At 42.7% G+C, this 17,230-nt stretch overlaps 1 protein-coding gene across 1 annotated transcript in view; it reads right to left on the reverse strand.

Annotated features, from left to right (window-relative positions):
* Positions 1-15,290, reverse strand: part of PSD3 (pleckstrin and Sec7 domain containing 3) — a 661,118-nt gene extending 645,828 nt beyond the window's left edge. The window contains exon 1 of the mRNA XM_089675248.1: positions 15,027-15,290. Within this exon, the coding sequence (XP_089531374.1) occupies positions 15,027-15,290 (264 nt within the window). The remainder of the gene's footprint in view (positions 1-15,026) is intronic.
* Between the last annotated feature and the right edge of the window lie 1,940 nt (positions 15,291-17,230).

Raw genomic sequence — 17,230 nt, forward strand, 5'->3', positions numbered from 1 at the left:
ATCCAAACTGCCATGCTGCTAGACCAGTCTGCACATTGTCTTCTCCACCGCGCTCCAGCCGTCTAAAATCCTAACATCATCCATACCATCATTGAGGCCCATAGCCCTGCACTGGACTTGATACTGCCAGGAGACAGTTCGTGGCCAGAGCATATGAGAGCTGGGGAAGCAGCAATTCAGGTAAGTTAACCGCTTTCTTGCCGTGCTATAGCTGGAAGACAGCTACAGTACGGATGTTGTTCCGGGAGGGCTTCCTTTTCTTCACACTACCCGCACGCTGTCAGTTTTTGGACACAGTGAGCATTGGTGACAGGGTGGTGTGATGCGTTTTTTGGTGCATCACACCGTTTACTTTTTTTTCCCCTTTTTTCAACTTTGATGTGCACAGCAGCGCAGTACTTTGTGTTGCCGAGTGGTGACGTGTGGTGCTTTTCTGTATTTACCACAGCTCACTGCACTACACCTTCTTGGCTGCATTACAGACACAGGGCACATTGAAAATGATTATTTCTATATACTTTAGCAGTAACTGGTGTTTATCCAGCAGGGAAACACATCTGTATCTGCACTATGACCTTATATGTTCTCTCCGGAATGAAGGCACCGTCTTTGTTCAGGCATCATCCAAATACAGCATCTTCTTTCCTGGCATGAAACTGCTGGCTCAAAAAAAAAAAAAAAACCAAAAACACATTCACGTGATTTCTGCTGACTCTTAGAATAGCCATACACATGTAGATTTCTCCCATTCAGTCCCAAAAAATTAATTGATTCCCCATGTATGCCAAACATCATGGGTAGAAGGCTCTCCCCTGTGGTCTATTGTATTCAGGCAGATGCAGAAGAGGAGAGCCCCAGAAAACTAGCATTTTGAGAAGGAGAGATCTATAACAGCAGTAGAATCATGTAGCCACCAACCGCACATGACTGAAGATTAATGTGATTAAGGAAGCTCTTAGATTGTAAGCTCCAAGGATCAGGCCCTCCTATCCCTCTTGTATTGAACTGTATTGTTGCTGTATTGTCTCCCTTTATATTGTAAAGCGCTGAGCAAACTGTTGGTGCTATATAAATCCTGTATAATAATAATAATCTTAGATTGTAAGCTCCAAGGATCAGGCCCTCCCAACCCTCTTGTATTGAACTGTATTGTTGCTGTATTGTCTCCCTTTATATTGTAAAGCGCTGAGCAAACTGTTGGCGCTATATAAATCCTGTATAATAATAATAATAATAATCTTAGATTGTAAGCTCCCAGGATCAGGCCCTCCTATCCCTCTTGTATTGAACTGTATTTTTGCTGTATTGTCTCCCGTTATATTGTAAAGTGCTGAGCAAACTGTTGGCGCTATATAAATCCTGTATAATAATAATAATAATCTTAGATTGTAAGCTCCAAGGATCAGGCCCTCCTAACCCTCTTGTATTGAACTGTATTGTTGCTGTATTGTCTCCCGTTATATTGTAAAGCGCTGAGCAAACTGTTGGCGCTATATAAATCCTGTATAATAATAATAATAACTGATCAATACTACATGCTTCTTGTGTAGCTCACTCCATAGGGAGCCATTTGTTCCATCTGTTTATAGAGATTGTTTGCAACTGCTTGTGGTTTTACTTGCAAAACTGAGCTGCTATAACTCTCCTAAGTAACTCTAGCCAAGCTTTTTTCAACCTTTTAACACTTAAAATAAATGTTAGGGAATCCCTGATAATAATTGCTGTATCTACAGCTTAGGGTACATTGTGAACAGTAAGCAAAGATATAAGAAAATATAAAAGAATAAAAAATGTGGCATACTTAAAGCAGTATTAAAAGCAAACATTATATTGCAGCTTACCAATTATTAGCTGTGATGGCTGTATATAGGGGCGGACTGACCATTTGGAAACTCGGGCACTGCCCGAGGGCCCGGGGTCAGTAGGGGGCCCCATAAGATGCCCTGGTACCTTTTTCATAGGCTTTTTTGAGTTTGGGCAAGGACACAGGGGGCCCCATGATCCCCTATTGCCTGGGGGCACCATGAGTTGTCAGTCCGCCCCTGGCTGTATACATTCCCTTTTCTAGGCTTTCTTTCTTCTGTTTTCATCTGGTGATTCAGCCAGTAAGTCTGCTGTTTTTCAGAAGTTTAAGCTCTCCAGCAGAGTGTGTCAGTTTACTTCATTAAACACTGGCAGGGGTGATTAAAACGGTCAGCTTTTATATATTTGTGTAAAACCTTTATCCCAAAGCTGGGCTTTGGCTTCAGTTTATTAGTGTATTTAAATCTGCTAATACATTTAACACTCCCATTTCCCCCAGACCGACAATGCTGCTGTGTCTCACTGATACAGGAGGTGTGTTACTTGCCAGATCCCCAGGTAAAGACAGCCTAAAAAATGAAAATGAATGCAGCCAGCACATCTAATGGTTGGTAAGCTGCAATAGATCCCATTTTTGGTTTACCCCTGAGAGTTGCTTTATATACTGTACATACTCATACACACACAAACACACAAATTATTTTCATTAATCATAATATAAATTAAATCATTATAATTGTAATGAAATTGTAGTGTATCCTTATATTGGAGGTCTATGGAACAGTGCCCCCTTACATTAGTGGTCACTGAAAAGCTCCCTTACATTGGTGATTAGTAGAGAAGAGCTCCTTTAGATTTGCAGTCAGTGGAGAAGGCTCTCCATAGATTGGTGGTCATTGGGAGAGGAACCATTGGTGATCTTTAGGAAAGGGACACCCTTGCACTGGTAGTCAGTGGGAGAAGGGCCAAATTGCACTTGGGGTCAGTGGGAAGAATGCTACTTACTTTGGTAGTCAGTGGGTACATTGGTGTCTGGATATGTATGTGATTGCAGTGGGCAAATAGCACCATGAGCATGGCCCTCCTATTCCTTCTGTATGAAACTTATTGTAGTCATACTGTCTCCATTTATTTTGTAAAGTATCGCACAAGTTGTTGGCACTATTTAAATCCTGTAGAACAATAATAGTAATAATAAAAGCGAGGCTTGGTTCCAATGGATATACAGTGCATTATGTCTTCCTTTAAAAGGAGCTGATACGCAATGAAGGTATAATGTAAGTGGATCTTACTCTCGGCCTACATTGCTATGTCTCTGATCACAAAAAAAAAAGAGCAGATAATAAACTCTGGGTTGGGTATTGAGGAGCGCCTAGTACAACAGTTCGTATCACTCAAGAGATCTTTATGAAATGTTCATTGACTAAGAGCATCACATACAGTCAATGCATTTCAGGGGGAAAAGTCTTCCCCTTCTTTAGGGCTTGAGCAGTGGATATTATTGGAGTCATGTTAAGATGCGATATGAGAACCACCTTAGGGCTTAATAAAGACTGTCAAATCTAAACAGTACTGTGAACTTCCAGCACTAAACGTCTCAAAAAGAGGCATGAAGTTTTCTAGGTGCTCCTCAATACACACCCCACACCTTACATTGGTGTTCAGTGAGAAGAGTTGCCCCCTTATAAATGGCTAAGAAGATCATTGGTGTTAGTGGTTACTGATTTTAGAGTAGAATGTTATCATTTCTTAAAAGGAACCCCTAGCAACCTCTGGAGGAACCATGAGGTTTCGCAGACCCCTCGTTGAGAAAGACTACACTCTACCCTAGGTAGTTGACTTCCTGAAAGGTCAAATGTTTAAGAAGCAACTACATCATCTATGTACCTTAGTCAAGAGAAAAATAAAAGTAAAGATCATTGTGGGTAGTATATCGAAGTTTTATTGATTTCCACTCCCCACCCCTATTTAGAATATAGGTTATACTCTTGTAACATGCCTTAGCTTTATTAAAAACAGATTTCATGTTTTACAAAAATACATTAATTAAAAAAGTTAATTTATTTATGTTATTCCTTGGAGCCTCATGTGCAATATACAGGATCCCACAAGCTCCTCTCCTAGCCCCATGTTCGTACTGAGATAAAGCCCTACCATTTTGTGGCTGGAAGAAGTAAACAATGGACTCACTTATGCTTCTCTGAGCTCCTACCAGTCTCTTTGCCACAGTGGCATATGGGAATATAGTCTCTCCATTCACAGATCTCTATGAATGGATGCCTTGGCTGTACAAGCACAGCCAAACCGAATTTAAAGGGAAATAAATTACAGAAGTGAGAACTCCATGATTCAGGTAAGTGTGGGTGTGAGATGCAGTTTGAAGCTGAGGGTTACATAATGTTTTCCTCATGTTCTTTAAAGGGGGTATAATATAAAACATGGTTTGATACGTTGTGTTAGCCTTTAACAGACCACAGAAAGTAAAAAAACAGAAGGTTCCTCAGGGAAAAAATAGCTGGGTTCATTAGAAGAGATCGGCTATGTCATAAGAAATAAATGCAAGTAACATACCTACAGACACCTGCAATTGTTCATAAAGGAGCTTGCATTTTTAAATAAACACAGAACAATGCTGGTCTGTATCATTTGATTACAGAGCCAATTCAAAAAGAATTAAAAAAAAAAAAAAGGGAAAAAAAAAAGATGTTCCTCAAAAAAACATTAGAATAAATCTATTTTTTTTCTAATCTGCATTGGATAAATTGTCATGGGCTGTGACAAGTAACAATTCCATTTCCCATTACATTTGGGTACTTATCCAGTGAAGTGTTCCAATAATGGAAGAAAAGGTAGTGCAGATGCTAGGTGTGAGCAGAGGAAAACACATGGGAAATATCTGGAAAGATGACTACTATATTAAGTTGTGACTGTAATAAACCAGGGTTGTATCATGAAGAGGGAAAATCAATGTGAGCATAAAAAGGTGGCATGGATTCAAGGGGTAAAAAAAAAAAACTGATGAAGCTCACCAGTTGCAATCTGACTGTACTATCTCCTTCACATCAGCCAATATTCCTACAACGACAGGGCCTTCCTAACTGGATACAAAATCAATTGGGTAATTTAGGTAGATTATTGTATTACATAGTGTACTAAAAAAGATAATGTTCTGCTCAGGGGCAGACTGACCATTTGGAAACTCGGGCACTGCCCGAGGGCCCGGGGTCAGTAGGGGGCCCCATGAGATGCCCCTGGTACCTTTTTCATAGGCTTTTTTGAGTTTGGGCAAGGACACACGGGCCCCATGATCCCCTCTTGCCCGGGGGCCCCATGAGTTGTCAGTCCGCCCCTGGTTCTGCTACAGGCACACATCACAAATCGTCTGAGTGCTGGCTTCCGGCAGTCGCTGGCAACTACGTAGAATCCATCCACAAAACCCTCAAAGAGAAATGGAAGACAATCCCTGTTTAAAAGCCTTGTTCAGGTTTATTAAACTCTCCGACATACAGACTGTTCAACCTGGTTCACAGGATCTCCCACGCATTCACTCTGACCAGAGATTACTAATACGGTGAAGATCATATGCTGATACTAGATCAGGGGTGGGCAAACTTTTTGACTTGAGGGCCGCAATGGGTTCATATATTGGACCCGGGGGCCGGACCAAGAGTAGATGAATGATGTGTATGTGTCATCCATAGTAAGTATAGTAATATTCCCCCATAGTAAGCATAGTAATTAATCCCCCATAGTAATTAATCCCCCATATAGTAATTCATCCCCCATATAGTAATTCATCCCCCATATAGTAATTCATCCCCCATAGTAATTCATCCCCCATATAGTAATTCGTCCCCCATATAGTAATTCGTCCCCCATATAGTAATTCGTCCCCCATAGTAATTCATCCCCCCTATAGTAATTCATCCCCCATAGTAATTCATCCCCCATATAGTAATTCATCCCCCATAGTAATTCATCCCCCACATAGTAATTCATCCCCCACATAGTAATTCATCCCCCATATTAATTCATCCCCCATATTAATTCATCCCCCATATAGTAATTCATCCCCCATATAGTAAGTCCTCCATATAGTAATTCATTCCCCATATAGTAAGTCCTCCATATAGTAATTCATTCCCCATATAGTAAGTCCCCCATATAGTAATTCATTCCCCATATAGTAAGTCCTCCATATAGTAATTCATTCCCCATATAGTAAGTCCCCCATATAGTAATTCATTCCCCATATAGTAAGTCCTCCATATAGTAATTAATTCCCCATATAGTAAGTCCCCCATATAGTAATTCATCCCCCATATAGTAAGTCCTCCATATAGTAATTCATTCCCCATATAGTAAGTCCTCCATATAGTAATTCATTCCCCATATAGTAAGTCCCCCATATAGTAATTCATTCCCCATATAGTAAGTCCTCCATATAGTAATTAATTCCCCATATAGTAAGTCCCCCATATAGTAATTCATTCCCCATATAGTAAGTCCCCCCTATAGTAATTCATCCCCCATATAGTAAGTCCCCCATATAGTAAGTCCCCCCCCTGTGTCAATTCACTTACCTTTGGTCCGCGCGTTCCTCTCGTATTCCCGCGCCGTTCTGGTCTTCAGGGAGGACTGTGAGAGGAGTTCGTCACGCTGCCCCGCCTACATCCTGGCTGCCCCGCCTACATCCTGACAGCTGCAGAGTCCTGACGTCCGAGAGGAGGGAGGGGGGCGGCCATCCGAGAGGGGGGGCGGCCATCCGAGAGGAGAGGAGGGGAGAGGAGGGAGGGGAGCGGGCGCCCGGCACACAGGAGAGCCGCATCTAAATTTGTAAAGAGCCGCGGCTTGCCGACCACTGGCCTTGCGGGAGCCTAGCTCCGCGGGCCGGATTAAAAGGTCCGCCGGGCCGTATACGGCCCGCGGGCCGTAGTTTGCCCATTGCTGTACTAGATGCTCATGCTGTAGCCATCTAGGAGACTCCCATGATGTAATCTCTACTTCCATAGGGAGCACATAAAATTAAATAGTTGGTTAAAGTGACTGTAAAAGCTCGGGTTTAAAAAAAAAAAAAAGATGTTATGCTTACCTGCTCTGTGCAATTGTTTCCACTTGGAATCCTCCACTTCTGGGCTCCCCTGAGGAATTCCTGACCCCTCCCTCCTGCTAAGTGCCCCCATAGCAAGCAGCTAGCTATAGGGGCATCCAAGCAGGCTTGCTCCCAAGCCGCTGCTCTCTGGGCGCGCGCGCGCGCGCACACACACACACACACACACACACACACACACACACACACACACACACACACACACACACACACACACACACACACACACACACACACACACACACACACACACACACGACTTGGCCTGCCCCCCACTCTCCCTTGTTGGCTCACTGGCTATGGTTTAAAGTAGTGGGAGCCAATGTCTTCAAATGCTCTCTCAACCAATGAGGAAGGAGAGACCCGGGACAGCTAAGACACTCGTGCAGATCATTGGATTGAGATGGGGCTCAGGAAAGTATTGGGGGGGGCTGTCGCACACAGAATACATGAAAGTAAAAAAACTTGAGCCTTTGAAACCAAATTAAAAATGGAACGTAACCAAAAAGGGGTCCTTTTCCTCTCCCACTTTTGGACACCTTTTTTTTTTGGGGGGGGGGGGGGGGGCAGTGAAGGTCAGGTACCTAGTTTTGAAAGGTACCTGATCCCGCTTCCGCTCAAATCGCCTAGGCACTACAATCAGAAGGTCAACCCCCGCTCCTCTTTGCCTGCAGCCTTCAGGGACGTGTGACAGGTCCCACAAGGCTGAAGGACCATTCACAGTGCAGTGTGGCTCATGCATGTGCAGTGAGAAGCCAGCTGTGAAGCTGCAAGGAGTTAGAGCCAACTTCCCAAAGTAAACATGCCAGAGCAGAGGACCCAAAAACCAGCGAAGAACCAGCCCAGGTAAGGATGGTGCTGGGTCCCTGGACAGGTAAATGTTAAAATAATTGTAGCTGCTGACTTTTAATTTTTTTTTTTCTTGGGGGGGGGGGGGGCAAACTGAAGATCCTCTTTAATTACAATACATGATAAGTGATATATGTGGTCACCTGTGAGGAATGCACAGTACAATATGTAGGCTGTACAATAAGGAGGTTGTGTGACAGACTACGAGATCATTGCAGTGAAAAAAAAAACAAAAAACAAAACTAGGAAATGAATGTGGCTAAACATTTTATAGCTGCACATGCAAAAAATAGCAACTTCTTGAAAATACAAATCATTGTATGTATAGACAAATTGATTAGGAGGAAGTGGTTCTAAGGCTGAAGGTTTTTTACCTTCATGCATTCTATGCATGAAGATCAAAAAACCTATGTGCAGCCCCCCCTCTATTTCCAAGAACCTGGTCCAGATCCAGCGAAGTGCATGAGAGCAGCGGCTCTACCAGGTCTCTCCCTCCTCATTAACTGACACACAGAGGTGCCTCAGCGTGAGTATGCACGAGTGCCCCCAGAGCAAGCAGCTTGCTCTGGGGACACTTAGCAAAGGGGGAGAAGCACCGGCAGGGGACCCAAGAAGAGGATGATCAGGGCTGTTTTGTGCAAAACCATTGCACAGAGCAGGTAAGTATGACGTGTTTGTTATTTACAGAAAAAAAATCTCAATCTTTAGTATCACTTTAACTTTTTACTTTGAATAACAGTGTACATGTTGGCCTGAATTTTGAATGGGATATTTCCCACTATGAGATTTGCTTTTTCTCACCCCCCCCCCCCCCCCCCACTCATTTTTTTTCTCCTTACGTTTATAAATAAAATGGAATAGATTATTTAAGGGTCCTCTATTTCATCTTGGTATTGGTTTGAAGCATAGGAGATGATTCTATATGGATCAAATATATCGGTTTTTAAATGTTTAGTTCTTTTTTTATTGTTCTAATTAACATAATTAATTGTTTTTAAAAAGTTTAAAAGCATGGCTTCACGGTGTCCGTGAATAGAGAAAATGATTGGGGAATATGTAATTATTGAATTTCCAACAGCTTCTCCTGATGCACATCCTGAGTAGATACAAGTGCAGATACTTTTTCACTATACATACAGTATATGAAGTAGTCCATCACAATATCAATGCACATTTGATACAATGTAGCCTCTTGTGAAAGTCTGTGCTATTTTAGGATATGAGGTAACAGTGTATCCTTGTGAAGGGATGAGTCTGTGTGCAACGGCGTATTTAGGCTCCATTCACATCTGAGAGTAGCATTTCTCAGCATTTAGCGTGATTTTTCCTGTATATTTTACCGCGATTTTTGCATGTTTTTATACAGCGTTTTTAGCCGTTTTTGAGCTTTGGCATTTTTTTTATTGGCCAATAGAGAAAAATATCATCTATTACATCATTTGTTGCTATGTTTTTCTCTTTTTTTAGTTTTTTCATCAGCTTTTAGTTTTTTTTAGTATTATTATTATTATTATTATTATTATTAATAATAATAAATTATTATTTTGATTTTTGTTAAGGTAAGGGGTTAGAGTTAAGGTTAGGTTAGGGTTAGGATTAGGGGTTGGGTTGGGGGTTAGTATTTTATTTATTTATAGTATTTTATTTAGTATTTTCTTTTTCTAATTTATTTTATTTTTTGTGTTAGGGTGATAATATTAATAAAAATAATAAAATAAATAAATGTAAAATAAATACACAAATGCATTAAAATAATCATAAATACTTGTACTAATAAATTAATAGTAATTAACCCATAACCTTAACCCCCTAAAACAGTAATAAAATAATTTATTTTTAATATAATCATTTTTCTTTTTTTTGTTCGGGTGTTTAATTATAATTACCACTTGCCCTCCAGAGGATTTACCCCCCTTTCTGACCAGGCCATTTTTTGTGTGACAGCGCTGTGTTACTTTAACTGATGATTGCGCAGTCATGCAACGCTGCACCCAAAATGAAACCTACGCCATTTTTTCCCACCAATTGAGCTTTCTTTCGGTGGTATTTGATCACCTGTGTGTTTTTTATTTTTTGCGCTATAAAAAAAAAGACCAACAATTTTGAGAAGAAACAATATTTTTTACTTTTTTGCTATTAAACATATCTAGTAAAAATTTTTTAAAAAAATCAAACTTCGTCATAAATTTAGGCCAAAATGTATTCTGCAACATGTCTTTGCTAAAAAAAATCCCAATACATGTAAATTAATTGGTTTACGTGGAAGTTATAGTGTTTACAAATGACAGTATATATACACTGGAATGTTTTTCTCTTATTTTTACTAGTAATGGCGGCAATCAGTGACTTATAGCAGGATTGCAGGACTGAGGTGGACATTCTGACACTGGGGTGAACTGACTTGGTGTCACTGACATCCTCAGTGACACCAATACAGTGATCAGCGCTGAAAAAAAGCACTGACACTGTACTAATGGCACTGGGCAGGAAGGGGTCAACATCAGGGGCAATCAAAGGGTTAACTGTATGCTGGGTGTGTTTTACTATGATGCTTCACTGTAATCACACAACTTTACATGGCTGTGCTGCGCACAGCCATGCAAAGCAGTCTGCATGAGCTGACAGGGAGAACAGTTTTGTTTACAACATGAGGGGTGATCAAAGGGTTAACTGTGTGCTGGGTGTGTTTTACTATGGGGCAGTGTCTTTGTGCTTCACTGTGAGCACACTGCTTTGGATGGCTGTGCCCAAGCTGACAGGGAGGAGAACTGTTAGTAAACAAAACAGTTCTCCCCATCAGAGATCCTCAGTAATCACTGGGCGCCGGCGAGTAATCTCCGGCCGGGACCCGGTGATCGACAGCATCGGCCGCGAATTACATGAAATATAAATGATTCTGCGCACCCATGCCGCCCTGTAACAGTATTTCTGCTATAGGGCGGTCGGGAATCAGTTAATTTTTTTCTTTTTTTGACAACTTCCAAGCAAGATAGCCCAAGCAGGTTCAGACTCGTGTCTGAACACACCTGAGCTCAACGGTAGCCACATTCTAACAGGAAGAAAGGTCACAGCAACAGCAGAAAAAAAAGGAAGATTTGGAGGCAGCTGAGTGCAATAAAAGGTACTTCTATAGCAGGAGTTAAGAATACATTCTTGAATTAAATTAGTTTTTCCAATGTTAAGGAAAATTATATAAATCCATTTTATTACTACACTGTGTGCACAATTATTAAACGAGTGAGAATTTTGACCAAATCATCATTTTTATGCAGATTGTCCAACTCCAAGCTGTATAAACTTGAATGCTTTTTGGATTTAAGCATATCAGGTGATGTACAGTTATGTTCAAAATAATAGCAGTCAGACATCACTAACCTGATCAATCACTGTTTTTGGTAGAAATGATATTTCTACATGGCAAATAATTTACTAACAGGTGTAGTAGAGTAATAGAAATCCAACAGACCCAACAGTCATGACATGCATGCTGCGGATTCTGTGTAATTGAATCACTAATTGAAAGGGGCATGTTCAAAATAATAGCAGTGTGGAGTTCTATTAGTGAGGTCATTCATTCTTTGAAAAACAGGTGGCAATTATTGCCCTTATTTAAGGAAGGAAGGCAGCAAATGTTGTACATGCTGGTTACAGTGCATTTCTCTCTGAAATTCTGAGGAAAATGGGTCGTTCCAGACATTGTTCAGAAGAACAGCGTACCTTGATTAAAAAGTTGATTGGTGAGCGGAAAACATATAAAGAAGTGTGGAAAATGAAAGGCTGCTCAGCTAAAATGATTGCAAATGCTTTAAAATGGCAACCAAAACCTGAAAGACGTGGAAGAAAGCAAAAAACTACCATTCGAATGGATAGAAGAATAGCCAAAATGGCAAGGACTCAGCCAACAATCAGCTCCAGGAAGATGAAAGAAGGTGTAAAGTTACCTGTGAGTACTGTTACAATTAGAAGATGCCTATGTGAAGCCAAGCTATGTGCAAGAAGCCCCCGCAAAGTCCCACTGTTGAAAAAAAGACGTGCTGAAGAGGTTACAATTTGCCAAAGAGCACATTGACTGGCCTAAAGAGAAATGGCGCAACATTTTGTGGACGGATGAGAGTAAGATTGTTCTTTTTGGGTCTAGTAGCCGGAGACAGTTTGTCAGACGACCCCCAAACACTGAATTCAAGTCACAGTACACTGTGAAGACAGTGAAGCATGGTTGTGTAAGCATCATGATATGGGGATGTTTCTCATACTACGGTGTTGGGCCTATTTATCGCATACCAGGGATCATGGATCAGTTTGAATACATCAGAATACTTGAAGAGGTCATGCTGCCTTATGCTGAAGAGGAAATGCCCTTGAAATGGGTATTCCAACAAGACAACGACCCCAAACACACCAGTAAACGGGCAACATCTTGGTTCCAGACCAACAAGATTGACATTATGGATAGGCCAGCCCAATCCCGGATCTTAATCCAATAGAAAACTTGTGGGGTGACATCAAAAATGCAGTTTCTGAGGCAAAACCAAGAAATAGAGAGGAACTGTGGAATGTAGTCCAATCATCCTGGGGTGGAATACCTGTTCACAGGTGCCAGAAGTTGGTTGACTCCATGCAACACAGATGTACAGCAGTTCTCAGAAACAGTGCTTATACAACTAAATATTCATTAAGTGATTCAAAGGAAAGCAAAATCTTCAAACATTTCTCAGTTTATATAGTGAATGTTTGAGTTTGTAAAGAAGAATACAAACACTGCTATTTTTTTGAACAGTCTAATATTCACTTTTCTTCAATTTTTTTAGAGGAACAACACAAATTTGATATATTTTTCTTCATGTTTTGATATGGAATAGAATGTGTAGTGTCCCCAATGCATTTGTGTGTATGGAAATAAAAGCATTTAGAAGGATTTTGAGCTTTATTCACTTTTTTTTTAACACAACTGTATATGTATAATGAGGGAAGGTGTAGCCCAAGGAGATTAACACCATATATCAAGGTGTGCAAAATTGTTAGGAAGCTTCTTTTCCTCAGGCAAAATGGGCCAAAAAAATAGATTTAACTAACTCTGAAAAGTCAAAAATTGTAAAAAAAAAAAAAAGTATTTCAGAAGGATGCAGCACTCGTGAAATTTCTAAGATATGGCGGTGCCATCACATCACCATCAAGCGTTTTGTTGCAAATAGTCAACAGGGTCACAAGAACTCTATTCTTGTGTTGAGAAAAAAAAGATGCAAATTAACTGCCAAAGACTTGAGAAGAATCAAACGTAAAACTACTAAGAACAATATCCTCCAGTGCTGTAATATTCCAGAACTGCAACCTACCTGGAGAGACATGGCCAAGGTAAGGAGGGCTGAAACCCGACCACCACTGAACAAGACACATTGAAACGTCAAGACTGGGCCATGAAATATCCAAAGACAGATTTTTCAAAGATTTTATGGACTGATGAGATGAGAGTGACTCTTGATGGACTACATGGATGGGCTGCATCGGTAAGGGGCACAGAGCTCCACTTCAACTCAAATGCCAGCAAGGTGGTACTGGTATAGGCTGGTATTAATAAAGATGAGCTAGTTGTACCTTTTCGGGTTGAAGATGGACTCAACATCAACTTCCAAAGTTTGACCCTCCCCTGCCCCTCTCCATCAGTGCTGGGGTCACAGTAGCTCAGTGATAGAGAAAAATTGGTACTTGTCTGTTAATTCACCGGATTTATATATATATATATATATATATATATATATATATATATATATATATATATATATATATATACACATACATACAAACACACACACAGTGGGGATCGAAAGTTTGGGCACCCCAGCTAAAAATTTGCATTAATGCGCATAAAGAAGCCAAGGAAAGATGGAAAAATCTCCAAAAGGCATCAAATTACAGATTAGACATTCTTATAATATGTCAACAAAAGTTAGATTTTATTTCCATCATTTACACTTTCAAAATAAGATGGCAGTGCATGCTATAAATTCTGCAGGGTGCCCAAACTTTTGCAGACACCATTTTTTTGTTTTCTGTTATTTTGAAAGTGTAAATGATGGAAATAAAACCTAACTTTTGTTGACATATTATAAGAATGTCTAATCTGTAATTTGATGCCTTTTGGAGATTTTTCCATCTTTCCTTGGCTTCTTTATGCACATTAATACAAATTTTTAGCTGGGGTGCCCGAACTTTCGATCCCCACTGTATGTGTGTGTATATATATATATATATATATATATATATATATATATATATATATATATATATATATATAAATCCGGTGAATTAACAGACAAGTACCAATTTTTCTCTATCACTGAGCTACTGTGACCCCAGCACTGATGGAGAGGGGCAGGGGAGGGTCAAACTAGGATGCTGTGCAGGCAGCTGACATCCAACTTATCAACTGATGATGTCATTGGTTGTCAGGACGCCATCAGCTAGAAGGTTGAAATGGAACACAATGAAAACCTCTGGCTTTGTGTAACTAAAAGGCAGACTTGTTCTACCCATTGGCTTGTATACAAGTTTTGGGCAATTTTTAGACATTTTCTTAAGGCACCCCTGAAGAAACTTCAAGGCACCCTGGTGGAGAAAGGCTGATCTAATCCTACACTAATTAATCCTGAAAAATACTTGTGCACAGAATATATGCCCAATTCCATTAGCAGATTTTTTAATAAACTATAAATAAAGAGATATAAAATGAGAGCAACCATAAGGTTTACAACACAACAATAAGAAAATGCATCAGACAGAAGAACAACAAGGCAGAAGTTATCAGCAAGTGATGAATATTTCAGAAGAGTAAACAGTAACTGGCAGAAGACACTGGCAGTCCCAGATCAGAGCAGTGTGCAATGAGATCACACAGGCTCCAGTGACTTCCCCACAATAAGTCAAGACACCCAGGAAGAGACACATGGGGGATGGTCAGAGGGAAGGGGTCTCCAATACAACTGTCACTATGACATCAAGGTAAAGACTGCCAAGCTCATCAAAGTAAAGTCAGGTCATGGTGATCCCATTACACTCCAGGATTAGCAATTGTCCAGCTCCAACATATCTCCTTCATGGCTTACACTCCTACAGCTGACTGCAACTTTTCCTGCTGATCACCATATGAATGAATGGACAATACAGTACAGGAGCAGCATGGATCACAGACCTGATCACAGCACACAGCAAACTTACACTCAGTGACAGTACAGAGCCGTGATCAGTGGGCAGCTGGGCACACACTTACCCCACCATCTCCTTCTTCCATTTTCCATGTCTGAGATGTCGCCTGCACCAATAACTCCTCTCTCCTTTGTGTTTTCCTTTCGCTTGCTCTCACTCCTCCCCTTGTCTCCTGTGAGCCGTCTGTACACAGGCAGGTCTGCTGCTCCCCCCTCTCCCTCCTGTGACCAGTCTTTGTTGTCAGCCGGCTGTGCGGGGCTCTCCGCCTACTCCCCCTCCAAGAGATCCTGCTTCCTGAGCGCCGGTGTGTACTGACTGAGCACAGCATGGCCTGGCCACACGGCACCTCCTCCTCTACTCCCTCAGACAGCACCCTCTCCAATCACACTGCATCATATCTGCTTCCTACTCCACCGCACTCTGGGCTCTGCTTCCTATACCGGGTACACGCTGCTCCACCGCACTCTGGGCTCTGCTTCCTATACCGGGTGCACGCTGCTCCACCGCACTCTGCACTCTCGGCTCTGCTTCCTATACCGGGTACACGCTGCTCCACCGCACTCTGGGCTCTGCTTCCTATACCGGGTACACGCAGCTCCACCGCACTCTGCACTCTCGGCTCTGCTTCCTATACCGGGTACACGCTGCTCCACCGTACTCTGCACTCTCGGCTCTACTTCCTATACCGGGTACACACTGCTCCACCGCACTCTGCACTCTCGACTGCTTCCTAACCGGGTACACACTGCTCCACCGCACTCTGGGCTCTGCTTCCTATACCGGGTACACGCTGCTCCACCGCACTCTGCACTCTCGGCTCTGCTTCCTATACCAGGTACACTCTGCTCCACCGCACTCTGCACTCTCGGCTCTGCTTCCTATACCGGGTACACGCTGCCCCACCGCACTCTGGGCTCTGCTTCCTATACAGGGTACACGCTGCTCCACCGCACTCTGCACTCTCGGCTCTGCTTCCTATACAGGGTACACGCTGCTCCACCGTACTCTGCACTCTCGACTGCTTCCTATACAGGGTACACGCTGCTCCACCGCACTCTGCACTCTCGGCTCTGCTTCCTATACCGGGTACACTCTGCTCCACCGCACTCTGCACCCTATACCGGGTACACGCTGCTCCACCGTACTCTGCACTCTCAGCTCTGCTTCCTATACCGGGTACACGCTGCCCCACCGCACTCTGCACTCTCGGCTCTGCTTCCTATACAGGGTACACGCAACTCCACCGCACTCCCGGCTCTGCTTCCTATACCGGGTACACGCAACTCCACTGCACTCTCAGCTCTTCTTCCTATACCGGGTACACGCTGCTCCACCGCACTCTCGGCTCTGCTTCCTATACCGGGTACACGCTGCTCCACCCTACTCTGCACTCTCGGCTCTGCTTCCTATACCGGGTACACGCAACTCCACCGCACTCTCAGCTCTGCTTCCTATACCGGGTACACACTGCTCCACCGTACTCTCAGTTCTGCTTCCTATACCAGGTACACGCTGCTCCACCGCACTCTCAGCTCTGCTTCCTATACTGGGTACACGCTGCCCCACCGCATTCTGCACTCTCGGCTCTGCTTCCTATACCGGGTACACGCTGCTCCACCGCACTCTCAGCTCTTCTTCCTATACTGAGTACAAGCAACTCCACCGCACTCTGCACTTGCGGCTCTGCTTCCTATACCGGGTAAACGTTACTCCACTGTACTCTCAGTTCTGCTTCCTATACCGGGTACACATTAGTCCACCACACTCTGCACTCTCTCAGCTCTGCTTTCTATATCGGGTACATGCTACTCCACCGCACTCTGCACTCTCTCAGCTCTGCTGCCTATACCGGGTATACGCAACTCCACCACACTCTGCACTCTCTTAGTTCTGCTACTCCACCGCACTCTGCACTCTCTCAGCTCTGCTTTCTATACCGGGTACACTGTACTCCTCTGCACTCTCTCAGCTCTGCTTCCTATACCGTGTACACGGTACTCCTCTGCACTCTCTCAGCTCTGCTTGATATACCGGGTACACGCTACTCCACCGCACTCTCTCAGCTCTGCTTCCTATACCGGGTACACTCTACTCCACCACGCTCTCTCAGCTCTGCTTCCTATGCTGGGTACACTCTATTCCACCGCACTCTGCAGTCTCTCAGCTCTGCTTCCTATACCCGGTACACTCTACCGCACTCTGCACTCTCTCAGCTCTACTTCCTATACCGGGTATACGCTACTCCACCACACTCTGTACTCTCTCAGC

The sequence above is a fragment of the Staurois parvus genome, unplaced genomic scaffold (genome assembly GCF_062004578.1).
Source record: "Staurois parvus isolate SC_StPar_1 unplaced genomic scaffold, SC_StPar_1.0 ptg000013l, whole genome shotgun sequence".
NCBI lineage: Eukaryota > Metazoa > Chordata > Amphibia > Anura > Ranidae > Staurois > Staurois parvus.